Raw genomic sequence first — 16,722 nt, 5'->3', positions numbered from 1 at the left:
TACATACAGCCATCCACATGAGTTCCTGCAGCACCACTGGCCTACATACAGCCATCCACATGAGTTCCTGCGGCACCACTGGCCTACATACAGCCATCCACATAAGTTCCTGCGGCACCACTGGTCTACATACAGCCATCCACATGAGTTTCTGCAGCACCACTGGCCTACATACAGCCATCCACATGAGTTCCTGCAGCACCACTGGCCTAAATACAGCCATCCACATGAGTTCCTGCAGCACCACTGGCCTAAATACAGCCATCCACATGAGTTCCTGCAGCACCACTGGCCTACATACAGCCATCCACATAAGTTCCTGCAGCACCACTGGCCTACATACAACCATCCACATGAGTTCCTGCAGCACCACTGGCCTACATACAGCCATCCACATGAGTTCCTGCAGCACCACTGGCCTACATACAACCATCCACATGAGTTCCTGCGGCACCACTGGCCTACATACAGCCATCCACATTAGTTCCTGCGTCACCACTGGCCTACATACAGCCATCCACATGAGTTCCTGCGGCACCACTGGCCTACATACAGCCATCCACATTAGTTCCTGCAGCACCACTGGCCTACATACAGCCATCCACATTAGTTCCTGCGTCACCACTGGCCTACATACAGCCATCCACATGAGTTCCTGCAGCACCACTGGCCTACATACAGCCATCCACATGAGTTCCTGCGGCACCACTGGCCTACATACAGCCATCCACATAAGTTCCTGCGGCACCACTGGTCTACATACAGCCATCCACATGAGTTTCTGCAGCACCACTGGCCTACATACAGCCATCCACATGAGTTCCTGCAGCACCACTGGCCTAAATACAGCCATCCACATGAGTTCCTGCAGCACCACTGGCCTAAATACAGCCATCCACATGAGTTCCTGCAGCACCACTGGCCTACATACAGCCATCCACATAAGTTCCTGCAGCACCACTGGCCTACATACAACCATCCACATGAGTTCCTGCAGCACCACTGGCCTACATACAGCCATCCACATGAGTTCCTGCAGCACCACTGGCCTAAATACAGCCATCCACATGAGTTCCTGCGGCACCACTGGCCTACATACAACCATCCACATGAGTTCCTGCGGCACCACTGGCCTACATACAGCCATCCACATGAGTTTCTGCAGCACCACTGGCCTACATACAGCCATCCACATGAGTTCCTGCGGCACCACTGGCCTACATACAGCCATCCACATGAGTTCCTGCGGCACCACTGGCCTACATACAGCCATCCACATGAGTTCCTGCAGCACCACACATAGCTCATTCATATTTTATGTGCACAGATTTCCTCTCTCTCTCATCTGGGGATGCTGCTTCTGTTCCTCTCTAATGGTATACACTATGTTATATCTGGGGAGGCAACTTTCCAGTAAAGAAAAACTGAGCATAGCACATATGAAAACAGATATCTTTGATATTAGAGTAAATTGCCCCATCTTTTTATCTCCTCTGCATGGGAGCTACTAGATTACTAGTCCCGACTTCCCCCGGTTTGCGTTACTCAATTTCTCTCTCTTTCTCCCTCTTTCTCTGTCTCTCTCTCTTTATCTCTCTCCATCCTCAGCTCTCCCCGACAGACAAGAGTTTGGAGTTTGACAGAGATTTCCGTGTCCGGCACTATGCAGGGAATGTCGTGTAAGTAACCGTTGCGGTGGTGTACTGTATGGAACACTCTCGGCTAAAAGTCACTGTGGCGACAGTAGTGAGTTCATTGCACTTCACTATGTTCTCTTAATACCCTAATCAGTACAACAGCGTGAGATCATCAAACACTATCAACCAAATCACAAGCTTTGTATGCTACAGTGTGTCAACCATCCTCAGTGCCTGCATGCCTGTCCAGCCCAGCAGCTCTAGCTAACTCCCCATAGTTAACATATTATATGGCTTTAAAGATGAGACCATTATAATAACCATGGACTCTGCCTCCTGCAGCGTAGCCTAATTGGTTCAGGGAGCACTCAAATTTGAGACTCTCTGCATCCCAAATGGCACCCTATTCCCTAGATAGTGCACTATCTTTGACCAGGGCCCATACTGTAGGTCTCTGGTCAATGGGTTCTGGCCAAAAGGAGTGCACTATATAGGGAATAGGGTGCTATTTGAGATGCAGGCTGATACTGTAGAGTAAGGGGTGTAATGGGCCAGTTTCCCCTGGGTCTTACTGAGTACCACAGATGGCTCCTACTCTTCCACTGTCTCAGACTGGAAACAGAGGATTTGTTCTGTAATTATTCTGTGATTCATCCATTTGAATCGTTTCTGAGTAGGGTTTAGGAGACGCTGTTGTCATTTGTATGCACCGTCTTCGGTGATGCAAGTTTTAAGACGGTCTTAGTGTCAGAAAAAGATGATCAAGAGGTTTGTGTGTGTGTGTGTGTGTGTGTGTGTGTGTGTGTGTGTGTGTGTGTGTGTGTGTGTGTGTGTGTGTGTGTGTGTGTGTGTGTGTGTGTGCGCTTTTGTATTTACACAGGTACTCTGTGGTTGGCTTCATCGACAAGAACAAGGACACTCTCTTCCAGGACTTCAAAAGGCTACTGTACAACAGGTGAGACTTAACACACACCTGCTATCCCCTCTCCTCTCCCCCTATTCCCCTCACATGACACCGCAGTAGCCTTCAAAAAACAGAACAGCAGCACCTACAATGATGAACTGATGAACAATCTTCTCCTCTCTCTGTTCCTCTCCTCCTCTATCTCTCTTTCTCTCTCTCCGTAGCTCCAACCCAGTGCTGGAGGTGATGTGGCCGGAGGGCAAGCTGAGGATCACTGAGGTCACCAAACGACCCCTAACGGCCGCCACCCTCTTTAAGAACTCCATGATCGCATTGGTGGAGAACCTGGCTTGCAAGGTGAAGGGCGCGGCCACCGCCGGGAAACTATTTCATTGGCCAACAACTTCCAATTTTCTGTTTGTACTACTGATTTGGCTGGTGTGTGTGTGTGTGCGTGTGTATTTCAACGTCTAAAGTGGTTTTCTTTCCTCAGCTCCTCTCCTCCAAAATTACACAAATGTGAACTCACAGGATAGGTGAAAAAACATGTTGGGTATCCTATAGGAATTAGCTTTCCCGTTTCCCGTTCTTCCACATCAGTGTAGATAATAGACAGGAGACCAGGAGGTAAAGCCATGTTACACTATTGACTTGTTGTCAGTGTTCTGTGCCACTTTCTGACGAACCCCATAGTAGCCAATGATGTGTCCCCTTACTGTGGCGTGTGTGTGCCTGTAGGAGCCCTACTACGTGCGCTGCATCAAGCCCAACGACGTCAAGTCGCCCCTGCTGTTCGAGCACGAGCGTTGTCGCCACCAGGTCGAGTACCTAGGCCTACTGGAGAACGTCCGTGTACGCCGCGCCGGATTCGCCAACCGTCAGGAGTACGCCCGCTTCCTCCAGAGGTACGAGCTTCCACCCCGTCTCCCGGGTAGAAGTAGAATCAGGGCCGTATTCAAAAAGCTTCTCAGACTAGTGCTGATTTAGGATTAAGTCTCTCCTGTCCATGTAATCTTATTCATTATGATCTAAAAGTTGTGATCCTGATCTTAGATCAGCACTCTTACCGTCAGAGGGACGTTTTCATAGTGCTAAAGCATTGTGCGAAGTGCAAAAAATACATGATGATGTGTGTGATTTCATTACAAGATGTTGTTACGGGACCTGTGTTATAACTGGGCTGGAACAAGAGCCTGAACAAGATGCCCACCCCTGCATAAGATCATTGGCTAGGGGCAACGTCATCCTTTCTCCCTACCTACCTCATCCTTATCTTGTTACTTCCTGCTGTCCGGTATTAAGGTGTTGTTTAGCCAATGTCCCAGACAATTGATTTGATACTTCCCCACCAACACAATGTTCCTGTGCCCTTGACTAGGAACGGCCTTGTAACACAGTGGATGTATTTAATGAATTTCCTTTTCATCGAATTCAGTCGACGCACTGCAATTCAGTTGGGACAACAAGCTCTGTGATGAGTTGTATTGAGACTATGACCCTCACTACTTCCTGCCTCTGTTTTCAATCCATTCACCAGTATAGACTGAACATTCCCAACCATTTGTCTCTACCATGATACTATGATATTATTTTATGTACAGCAGTTCTCCTACTAACACCAACTCGTGAATAAACCGGGCTTGAGTTTGATCAAGCAGAATCCAGTCAGTACTGGACTAAGTCGTAGAGATCTGTGCAGAGGAGAGAGGAGGATGGGCTTTGCATCATCACATCACCTTGTGTCTCCCTTCCGGAGCTAGATTGGGCGCTAGGCGACAGCAGTGATGTCACTGAGGTGGCAGCAAATCTCTCACATCAGATGAGATGTTGCATAATAAATTCGGACACTTTCCTCTAAAAGTGTGTTATCTGGGAAACAGAAACAGGTTTATATTCTGTGCAAAAGGAGGATTTTTATAGGATTTATTTTGGACTCTTGGCAGTCAAGACTGACCAAATGTTTCATTTGGATTTGGTCCAAACTGCACTGTCGCACACAAGCTCCAAATGGTCCCAAACAGATGCAAACACAAACACACATACAAACACACACACACTCTCTTAACTGCTAATCCCTTTCCCTAATTCATTCACAGCTGTCTCGTTCTCCCACTGCCCTGCCCTTCCTCGGTCAAATTATACTAAATAAAAATATAAATGCAACATTAAACAATTTCAACGATTTTACTGAGTTACAGTTCATATAAGGAAATAAGTAAATTCTAATAAATGAATTAGGCCCTGATCTATGTATTTCAAATGACTGGGCAGGGGCGCAGCCATGAGGCCTGGGAGGGCCTCACCCACTTGGGAGCAAGGCCCAGCCAATCAGAATTAGTTTTTCCCCACAAAAGGGCTTTATTACAGACAGAAATAACACAGTTTATCAGCTGACCGGATGGCTGGTCTCAGAAGATCCCGCAGGTGAAGAAGCCGGATGTGGAGGTCCTGGGCTGGCGTGGTTACACGTGGTCTGCGGTTGTGAGGCTGGTTGGGCGTACTGCCAAATTCTCTAAAACAACTTTGGAGGCGGCTTATGGTAGAGAAATTAACATTAATTTCTCCGGCAACAGCTATGGTGGACATTCCTGCAGTCAACATGCCAATTGCACGCTCCCTCAACTTGAGACATCTGTGGCATTGTGTTCTGTGACAAACTTCACATTTTAGAGTGGCCTTTTATTGTCCCCAGCACAAGGTGCACCTGTGTAATGATCATGCTGTTTAATCAGCTTCTTGATACACCACACCTGTCAGGTGGATGGATTATCTTGGCAAAGGAGAAATACTCACTAACAGGGATGTCAACAAATTTGTACACACAATTTGAGAGAAATAATATTTTTTGTGCGTCTGGAACATTTCTGGGATCTTTCATTTCAGCTTATGAAACATGGGACCAACACTTTACATGTTGCGTTTCATAATTTTGTTCAGGATAGATTAGGTAATAGCTGTGATAGTTAACAGTGATTATTTTGCATAACACACTTCTCCTCTAACTATCCCGCTCCTCGAACTATCATTTCATTCACTGATGAATTTGGTATTACATCATGCCTTAGCAGTAAAATGCCAGTGAAATAACTCATGTACGAAATGTTTTGTCAGGCCTGCTGACCTCTCTTGACAGTCAAATAATATCTTATCACAGTGTCCTGTAAAGTTACAAATCATTCTGTATTTTGCTGGGCAGTTTTTCTGTGGTTCAGGTTTCATAAAAGAAGCAAACACCATTAGGAATTTAAGTTCTAGTCATTTAGCTGATGCTTTTGTCCAAAGTGACATACATTTAACACACTGTATACTGTGTTTATGACCCATGCAGGAATTAAACCAATAAATGGCATTGTACACCCCATGCTCTGACCACTGAGCAATCAGAACCACTCTGGTTTGCGATCGAGCTTAAGTATTTTGATGTCCACTAATATTGGACTCCTTTCCCCTCGGCCTCCATTCCACCCCTTCAGGTACAAGATGATCTCGGAGTTCACGTGGCCCAATCACGACCTCCCATCGGAAAAAGAGGCGGTAAAGAAGCTGTTGCAGAGCTGCGGCTTCGAGCAGGACGTGGCGTACGGCAAGACCAAGGTGTTCATCCGCACACCGCGCACCCTCTTCTGCCTGGAGGAGCAGAGGACCGAAATGGTTGGGAGAATCGTTCTCTTCCTTCAGAAGGTCAGTGTCAATCTCGTCACATTTGACCTTTGGCCTGGTCTCCATGGCAACGGCCCTAGGTCGAGTGTAAACATTGTATAGGTGTTACCTCTACAGGTACATTTATTATTATAAATGAATACAAATACGTTTTAAGACAAAAATACGCCACAAATTCAATAGCGGACTTTTTAATATTCAATATCACTTTGTCAGGGAGCCTGATTGTTGGTCAAAACTACCTAAAATCCAGTGACCTCATTCTCTTGTGTCCTCATTTAAATTCACTCTCCTTCCTTCTCATGTGAGTAACAAACTCCCGGGACTGGAACGACTCAGCACTTGATATGCCACTGCCGCTAGACGCCGAGATATTTTCAGAGCCGAAAATAATGTTGTATTATTATAGCGTTGGCTTCCTCTTTCTTCCTCTCTGGGTTTCATCTGCCCACGCAAACCCAGCTCAGTAAATGATCTGGAGGAGAGAAGAGGGGTCCACACATCCGCACTGCAGACTTCTGGGAAGCCGCTAGCAACTCCTGCACACTAAAAGAACAAGCCAACTTTGAAAACAGAACCTAATGTTCCCTATACTCCTATTCAACCTTTATCAGCGACTCCCTCTCTTAGTTGGAATATATCACCACAGCTCCTGAGATGCTGAAACCCACATGTATCAATATAAACCATTAGCTAATGTACTGTAGCTGTAGGGGAAATTCATTTAGTACGAGACCCTTTTATCATGCAGACAGTTGTTATGATGTTGATGCAGACTGGAGTGTTATCCGTTATTGCTTTATTACAGCCAATTCTCCATAAATGTTCTCTGTTATGTGATTGGATTTGGGGACATGGATGTTGGATTTTCTATGTGCTTTCCTCCGTCGATTGGTTGGTAAAGAAAGTCATGTGGTTGTGTTGTGCATGAGAATACACCTCAGGCAAGAACGGTAGCAACTCTGATGTGATGATAGCGTGTGTCATACCACGTGCCATACACACCCACTAAGACAGCCTAGGACTGTACAAGGCTTCTGTATAGATGGGGGGGAATGTTTTTTTTGTTTGTAGAATGTTGTGCTGTCAATTTGCTGTTAAATTTAGCTGAGCATCTCTAAAGGTAATGCCTTCTCTGTACAGAGCTCCAAAACGTCCATTTCTCAGCATCTGTCTGTTCTATTTCGTGTTTCCTTTTCCCAGTTTGGGATTTGAATGCCTATTTTGGGAGCCATCTATATGTTTGGTGTTGACAGAATAAAGATTGACGGCTATACTTTTACCTAGCCTGTTATTGCTACTCAAATCCCTAGGAGTTCATTCCTTCACGTTCTAAACTTTGATTCAGTCAGCTCTCGGAGGACTGTGCTGCGATCTAACTGCCCGCAGACATCAAAGGCTTACACCAACCAAATGGCTTCAATCTGGGATCGATTGTTTGACCTCTGTATTGATCTACAAGGACCTGGTTGTGCTGCCCAACAGACGAGCTCGCCTCGTGCTCCTGTTTTCCTACCTCAAAGGATGTTGTCACTTTGATAACCAAGTACAAACACCAGAGAATTCCCGGCATTCTACCAAAACAAACATCACACAAAAGAGAGGTTTAGGGTGGAAGGAATCGTGTAGGGGCTCTGCCAGACAATAAGAACAGAAGTTCTTTGTCAATGGACATTGCTCACACCTACGCAGGTACACACACACACACACACACACACACACACACACACACACACACACACACACACACACACACACACACACACACACACACACACACACACACACACACCCCCACCCTCCAGAAATAAGCAAAATAGACTGCTATTTTACTCTATTTGTCCCCTGTCCCCTACACACACAGCTCATCCTCTGTGCGACGCAATCCCCTTATCAGCAGCTGGCACACCAATGTGCCTTATGCCAATGGGCCCCACCATGCCAGGGGTGGCAGAACCCATGCCAGTATCTCAAGCGCTCTTCCCCTCCCCCCATACGAGCCTCCTTCCCCAGACAACCACAAGTGCTTGTCAGTGACTGCACTCCACATAAGAAGTGAGGGGTCCTATATATAGAACCCGAGAATTAGGTACGAGGTGCCCTTCTCCATGCCTGGTTCTGGAGTACACAATGCACCTTTCTCCTTACCACCCCGTCATCCCCTCGTTACAGCCCCCTACGTGAGCGCCACTCATCCCCTGAAGAGGGTGGGGGAAGAGGGAGAGAGGGACTCTCTCCCAGTCTCATTTCATGCTACCTTTCGCTCCGTCGTTCCTCGGGTTCCGCCCTGTTCTCCCGAGCCCCCGTCTAAGCCGTTCCACTCCGGCTCTCCTCTGCTCCCCAAGCCAGCGGATAGAACCCTGGCTCCGCTGAATCCACCGTCACGGCTATCAACTCTGCCCTCCCCGCTGACTGACTGAGTGCACTACATCCCACTATCAATGGCCTGTATCTGCTCCACTGCCCACTCCCTAGTGTGGACTGTGCGGGCAGTTGAGCACACAAGTCCCCATCCAACCCGCAGTCAGAACCTTATCCTCAGAAAGGGCCGATTAGTCCCAATCTGAAGCAACCTAAAGGGGATTAAATACTACAATCCAACACAAATACAGAGACTTTATAAATGATTCATGAGCTTCCACCCTTTATTTTAATGAATATTTCATACATTTAAGCCCAGCCATCCACATCAGTTTCTGTCAGGGCTTTTCTTTTAGCTGAGATGACAGAGAGTCAGTCCCCTGTGTATAAGGAACTGGGCATTAATCGCTATTGAAAGCGTTACATGTATCTGAAGCGGCTGAGGTTTTTATCAGTGAGACTGTAGGCTAGGCTACGCTAACGTTAGCGTAGCGTTAGCCTAGCGTAAGTCCTAGCACGCTGTCTGTCTGCCTACTGGGCCTGAACTGATCCCCTTCTATCCACACGCCTCAGCGCTATGTAACCTGATCCTAATTGGTCTGGTGTAGGCATTATTGCAGCGGCTTGTATAGTGTTCTACTACTTATGGTAGATTTACAACTGCTGTCTGCAAAACACCTAGCTACCTCCAAAATGGGCAATCTGCCAGAAATATATGCAAGTTTGTCAATGTATTTTTATGTGATAGAAGTTCGTAGAACTGTTACAGCAGAACAGATAATACCTCGTACCCCTGCACATCGACTCAGTACTGGTACCCTGTGTACAGTGTATATAGCCAGGTTATCGTTACTCATTGTGTATTTATTATTACTTTTACTATTATTATTATTTTTATTATTATGTGTTATTACTTTTCAATTATTTATACATTTTCTCTCTCTCTCTGCATTGTTGGGAAGGCCCGTAAGTAAGCATTTCACTGTTGTTTACAAAGCATGTGACGAATAACATTTGATTTGATAATACCCTTTCCACATGATCACGTTTAAATGAAAATAGGATGTAAAGATACATTCTGCAATATGAACAACTTTTCAATGATCATTTCAGTTAGTGATATAGGCCCATTTGATTTTTGAATAATGTCATTTAGAAATGCCTCATGAGCTAAGAACAACTGTCTAACCTCGTTATAACACAATATAAGGTTGTTTTACTCCAAGTTTTGTCGACAATGTCTTTGTTAATGAACAACACCCAGTAGTATTGATTTTTATCATGCATTTGGGGCTCCAAAAATAGGTTCACCTCAGACCATTACAGCATTGAGCATTCACAATGTTCTCGCACAGTGAAGAGCAGGAAGCTACTAAAGATCATGTTATTGTCAGTATCATCATAGAGCCTACACCCTTCAGTGACATACACTACTGTTCAAAAGTTTGGGGTCACTTAGAAATGTCCTTGTTTTTGAAAGAAAAGCAATTTTTTTGTCCATTTAAAAAAACGTCAAATTGATCAGAAATACAGTGTAGACATTGTTAATGTTGTAAATGACTATTGTAGCTGGAAACAACAGATTTTTAATGGAATATCTACATAGGCATACAGAGGCCCATTATCAGCAACCAACACTCCTGTGTTCCAATGGCACGTTGTGTTAGCTAATCCAAGTTTATCATTTTAAAAGGCTAATTGATCATTAGAAAAACCCTTTGCAATTATGTTAGCACAAATGAAAACTGTTGTCCTGATTAAAGAAGCAATAAAACTGGCCTTCTTTAGACTAGTTGAGTATCTGGAGCATCAGCATTTGTGGGTTCGATGACAGGCTCAAAATGTCCAGAAACAAAGAACTTTCTTCTGAAACTCATCAGTCTATTCTTGTCCTGAGAAAGGCCAGCATCCCGGAGTCGCCTCTTCGCTGTTGCCGTTGAGACTGGTGTTTTGTGGGTACTATTTAATGAAGCTGCCAGTTGAGGACTTGTGAGGCGTCTGTTTCTCAAACTAGACACTCTAATGTCCTTGTCCTCTTGCTCAGTTGTGCACCGGGGCCTCCCACTCCTCTTTCTATTCTGGTTAGAGCCGGTTTGCGCTGTTCTGTTCTCTCGCTGGCTGCACTCTCTCTCACTGGCAGTCTCTTTGGCTTCCGCTCCTGACAGTTCAGCTTCTTGGCTTGAAATGATGTAAACGTAAGCCATTAATGCTCATATAAAGCAGATGAGGAACAAAATGTTGTTCATCGTAATTCGTACACAGGTGTATTAGGCCTACCTGCATTCTTGTTCTTCAGTTTCTCCACCTGGCTCTCACTGGCTGTCAGTCTGGCCTCCAAGGCCGTATTGTCTGTCTTCAGTTCGTCTACTTCTTTTGTGGTGATTCTCTGCTCCTTTGTAAGGCCCTCACTTGCTGCCACTCTGGCCTCCGTGTTCCTCAGCTTTTCTCTCTGCTCCACCACCATGTCTCTCAGCCCCTTCATCTCATTCCAGATGTCAGGTGTGGTTGTGTTTTCGTCGGTCGCACCCACGGCCTCCGTCCCTCGGCTCTCCATCGGAACTTCGCTCAGTCTGCTCTCTCTCCCTGCACCGTGACCCTGTTGAGCTTTGTCTCTGACCCCTCCACTCTCTCCCTGAGCCCATGCCACAGACAGACAGAAGTTCAGCAACACTAACAGAGTTACAGCACCCCTCAGTCTGAAACGATGCCTTTTAAGATACAATTTGGCTTATGAGGGTCAGTTCCCCTTATACATACACATTTTACTTATAACAACGTCACATCAATGCAAATGTTGCTACTAAAGTCTAGGACATTTGATAACATACGTTTTGCCATGTAAGAAGTCAGCAGCTGTTGTTTAGTAAATTATCCCCTTATGTCTCGTCAGGTTGAAACCATGTTGTTTCTCTTGTTGTCATTCCTTTTGTCAGTGACTTTTGCTTCACTTAGGGAGATACTGTACCTGCATACTCTGTTATTAAGGAAGACTTTGATGATGAAGAAGTGTGTCTTGATTGTACCGGAGTATTTTTCCCTCCTGTCTCTCGGAGCTCAGCTGCGTTCTCCTTTTGTGTTCTTTCATGCTGTTTGTTTGCGGCTGTGCTCTCAACTAGCGCCGTGACAGTTTGAATATTCTCTTTTGCTGCAACTTCTCATTGCACCAACAACTTCCCACTTCCCACTGTTGAACAATCAAGGCACAGATGTTTCCCATAATTACATATTTATTTGATATTTTACAATGCAAACCGAATTAATACCGGCTCATGTTTTATTGCAAAAAGTCCTTGAGTTGGTAATGTAATTAATTCGTTGTAGGCTATTTTGAGTATAGTTATTCACGCTTGGATTCACCGCACTAGCAACAAGAAGATAAAGTAGTGCCAGGCGTTCCACATTCAAAACAATCCACTGACCTGACGCATCCCCCTGACAGTGGAAGGATATGGATAGACGGGGCTCTCACCATGGCAACCAAGGTTTGGCTCCCAGCCAAGGTGCACTGCTTTCCTCCGATATGACCTTCATTTAAAATGTTCCCCGACTCCTCATAGAATCCCCCCCTTGCTTTCTATCCTCTGGCATGTCTGTTCATGTACAATACAGTATGTTCTACTTGTCTGGATTTCTAATTGACAGACCTGATACAAGCAATCATTTCTGATGGTTTCTTTGTTTCAGTTAGTGATTTTAGCGTCTGACAGTCGGTCCTTGGAGGCAACACAAATTATTTATATCAAAATTCGTATCAGTATCTGTAGCTAGTCTGTTTCCTCCTCACTTCAGTTCCAGTATTCCCATTGTTAAAAATCCTTTGTCACACAGTACATGAGCCCAATGATGGAACATGGTGATCATGTATAGAGGATGTCAGTCTAATGAGGGTTTCAGAGCAAGCCACTGCCTGCTGCCTTGAGCATGTGGCGATGCTGTTGCTGTTCACCCGAGCGCTGGATTGATTTATGCTAATACCCGTTGGCCCAGTGTCTCACCCAGCGTCCCTGGTGATTGCCTGCGGTCAGAGTGTGTGTGTGTTGTGCCCTTGTTAAATTGTGTCACACACTCCACTTGATGCCGTCTCCACCCACCTTGGTGTGGAGCATGTCACTGGAAAACCAGCCTGATGTCCCCAGAGGACAGGGAAATAGTGGCGCTCAGCATTGGATTGTAGTCGAGTGTGTCGCCCCGCCGGCCCAAATTGACTAGGCTATCCGTCTTTCCATGTTTGATTCGTTTTGTGGATGACATAAAAGGATATTTTGTTTAGCATGTTTGGTCAGAGACTGTGAATGGTATATGGATATTCAGTAAGCCTAAAGCAGTTGCATCACTTTGTGTAGCCTATATATCTCTACGTTTACATGAAGATATATATCTCTCAAGCCCCCTACACATCCAGCCATTGTCATGGTACGTGATTTGTGCCGGCCGGCCTCTCTCTACCCAGCATGCATTTCAAAGCGCCCCAATAAAGCCTTACCAATCTGTCCCACTTTGTCTGGCCAAGACACCCCCAATTTGGCTTTGACGAGCTCGTAAATCTGGTGCCCCAAAGTCAGGGCAGCGTGTGGCTGGTACGACCCAATGTTGGAGGGAGGATGGAGGGAGTCTGTAAAAAGCTGATCAGATGGCTTTATTGGAGAAGACGGAGTTCCGGCCGTGTTATTGGCCTGATTTACACATGTTCCCCTGGGTGTCGTCCTCTCCTCTCCCCACCTTCCTACTCATGATCATCCCACACTGTCTGCCCCGCCTTTGTTTAAGCACAGCCAAGCAGTGGGGTGTGTGTGTCGGGCAGGCGGGCGGTCCACCTAAGTCCATGGTGAATACACACATCCCGCCGTTTACCTGTTGTATATTTTAGTCGGCTTAAGATAATTCAGATAGATTTAGATTATGTTTGGCCTTATCCAATGCAGCTGTTGCTCTTCCTGTAACCGGCTTCGTACTTTTAGCTCAGGACACATCGCATTCAAATGTATGTTTATACAAAGGGCTTGATTGATGCTAAGTAGCTACCATCAATTGGCAATATTATGACACGACTGCCACAGTTGTATCATAATATGTGACTACAGTATTTTGTCACGTAGATAACATTTCTCATGTCTGCCCATGTGGAATGTTTAGGAAGAGATGTACTGTATGAAATCCGCTTGCGAGGTTCTTCTAACTCCAGAGCTTCTTTTGACACGCAAGCCATCCCACCATCTCTCTGCTCACAATCCTAGTCTTTGTTTAAAATCAAAGTAAAGAAGGTCATTTAGGGTCCAATAGCCCTACAGTATATTGCTCACAATCAGTTTAAAGTGGCAATATTTAACCAAATTCACGTGGAAATGTTTTGTTATAGATCTGTCATTCTCATTGAAAGCAAGTCTGAGAAGCGGTAGATCTGTTATATGTGCACTATTTCTATGCTTTCCGTTCTTAAGTTTAGTTTTTGCGTCTTTTACTTTCGGTTTGTACATCAGCTGAAAATACAATATTTTTGCTTAATGAAAATATATTTCACAGCGGTTTAGATGGCACAATGATTCTCTGCACTATACACTATTGCTTATTGTTTCACATAAACTGAAATTAGGCAAACTATTCGAATTTTAGCAACCAGGAAATGGTGGAGAAATTTCTGCATATTGCACCTTTAAGCATATTCTGTGAATCTCAACCCAAGACCATAATACACTCGGGTCCCTTAAGAAATATCTTTAATTCTCCATCTCCATTTTAATATGTTATATTATAATATCTTATCTCAATGCTGTTCGCCTTAAACAGACTTAATTTCTCCAACATTTGATCAAATCTGAATTAGAATGTTTTTTTTCTAACACTGTTAGCTAGTGGGGACCATCTATGAGTTGGATTCCATTCATTTATTCACCTCATCATCATCCTTGTCACGTGGGAGGATAGTAACAGGCCCGTCTGTATTCATTACTGCACACTGTAGCAAAACATTTTGCAATGGAAAACGAAAATGAGGGTTTCTTATTGGACATGTTCAGTTAGTCCCTCCCGATTTTCAGTATTTTTTTTCTTCTGTTTGCAGCCTAATAAATACAGCTCATGAGTAGATGGGACCGATGAATATGGATCACTCTGATCTTTCTCTTCCCTCCTCCATTATTTCTGTGTCACCTAGGGCAGCAAGGTGGGGGACGGGGGGAGTGTGAGGCACATGGGCAGAAATAATTGTATTTTGTGGTTTATTTTTAAATACCAACATTCAAATCTCAAGGTAGTCGAATATATTTTTTTGTACCGTTTCAAATAAAAATAACTATTTTCTTTTATATTCAAATACAGGTCTCAGAAAACCAAGTCATATTTGAAAGTATTTTGAATACCTCTCAGAAAACCATATAATATTTGAAGGTATTTGAAAATATGCAAGTTATTTGAAAACAAAACAAATGTGATGACTGCCAAATGTTTGATGAAAAGCCAAAAATTACAACAGTTAGTTGAATTAGTTTATATATATGATCATTAGCACATAGTTTGGAGGTCTCTTGGATATTAATCTTAATATTGCCTATAGCCTATAATTAAATACATGAAGGACATGGAATCACCTCAACATTAGAGTACAGTGCATTCGGAATGTATTCAGACCCCTTCCCTTTTCCACATTTTGTTATGTTCCAGCCTTATTCTATAATGGATTAAATAAATAAAAAATCCTCATCAATCTACACACAATACCCCATAATGACAAAGCGAAAACAGTTTTTTTGAAATTGTAAAAAATGTATTACAAATAAAAACAGAAATACCTTATTTACATAATATGGTAGTTAATTAGTTGCTTTCTCTGATATGTGTTCGGTTTTAAAAGGTAGTTACTTTCTGAGTTCTGTATTCACAAAGTTTTGAAAAGTAGTCACTTTCTAAGATCTGTATTCAAATAGTTTAAAAAAGTAAAGATTTTTTTGTGGATCTGTATTCAATAATACTGAACAAAAATATAAACGCAACATGCAACCATTTCAAAGATTTTACTGAGTTAAAAGTTCATACAAGGAAATAAGTCAATTGATATAAATTCATTAGGCTGTAATCTAGGGATTTCACATGACTGGGAATAAAGATATGAATCCCAAACATGCTCAATGGGTGACATGTCAGAGTATGCAGACCATGCAAGAACTTGAACATTTTCAGCTTCCTGGAATTTTGTACAGATCGTTGCGACATGGGGCCATGCATTATCATGCTGAAACATGAGGTGATGGCGGCGGATGAATGGCAAAATAATATAATATAATGGGCCTCAGGATCTCGTGATGGTATATCTGTGCATTCAAATTGCCATCGATAAAATGCAATTGTGTCCGTTGTCCGTAGTTTATGCCTACCCATACCATAATCCCACCACCACCATGGGGCACTCTGTTCACAGTGTTAACATCAGCAAATCGCTCGCCCATAAGACGGTGAGGCTGGTTGGACGTACTGACATTTTTTTTTAAATGGCGTTGGAGGCGGCTTATGGTAGAGAAATGAACATTAAATTCTCTGGCAACAGCTCTGGGGGACATTCCTGCAGTCAGCATGCCAATTGCACACTTCCTCAAAACTTGAGACATCTGTGGCATTGTGTTGTGTGACAAAACTGCAAATTGTAGAGTAAAAAAAAGAAGACCCCAGCACAAGGTGCACCTTTGTAATGATCATGCTGTTTAATCAGCTTCTTGATATGCCACACCTGTCAGATGGAGGGATTATCTTGGCAAAGGAGAAATGCTCACTAATAGGGATGTAAACAAATGTAGTTTCTGACATTCTAGTGTGCATTATTTCTCTGTAATGCACAGAAATAACTAATGGCTATGAAGTTCATTCTTTCATGTTTGAGCTAGCCTGGGTACCAGCCTTTTTAGCTGACATGCCACTCTTTGCCACTCCTGTCATTTGTCAAAGGATAGCTATGAGGGATTTGATGTGGGGGGGGGTTTAACTGGTGTTTGGTTATGCCGGCTCTTTTCGGTAATAGTCCAACATGCAAGCTGTTCAGATTTACAGCTACTAACTTGAACGTGAAATGTAATTATGTTAATAGTTGTTTTTGCTTTCTTGCTTGAGCTCATAAAAAACGTACATACAAGTTAGTTTCTGCATTCTTTTCAATAAAGGTCCAACATACATGCT

At 44.0% G+C, this 16,722-nt stretch overlaps 1 protein-coding gene across 2 annotated transcripts in view; it reads left to right on the top strand.

Annotated features, from left to right (window-relative positions):
* Window positions 1–16,722, top strand: part of LOC120046194 (unconventional myosin-Id-like) — a 111,298-nt gene that overhangs the window by 58,504 nt on the left and 36,072 nt on the right. For both annotated transcript variants that reach the window (XM_038991222.1, XM_038991223.1), the window contains exons 12-16: window positions 1,609–1,679; window positions 2,518–2,592; window positions 2,766–2,898; window positions 3,280–3,446; window positions 6,015–6,222. In XM_038991222.1, the coding sequence (XP_038847150.1) occupies window positions 1,609–1,679; window positions 2,518–2,592; window positions 2,766–2,898; window positions 3,280–3,446; window positions 6,015–6,222 (654 nt within the window). The remainder of the gene's footprint in view (window positions 1–1,608; window positions 1,680–2,517; window positions 2,593–2,765; window positions 2,899–3,279; window positions 3,447–6,014; window positions 6,223–16,722) is intronic.

This window comes from Salvelinus namaycush, chromosome 4, assembly GCF_016432855.1.
Source record: "Salvelinus namaycush isolate Seneca chromosome 4, SaNama_1.0, whole genome shotgun sequence".
NCBI lineage: Eukaryota > Metazoa > Chordata > Actinopteri > Salmoniformes > Salmonidae > Salvelinus > Salvelinus namaycush.
This window is presented reverse-complemented; position numbering and strand designations above follow the sequence as displayed.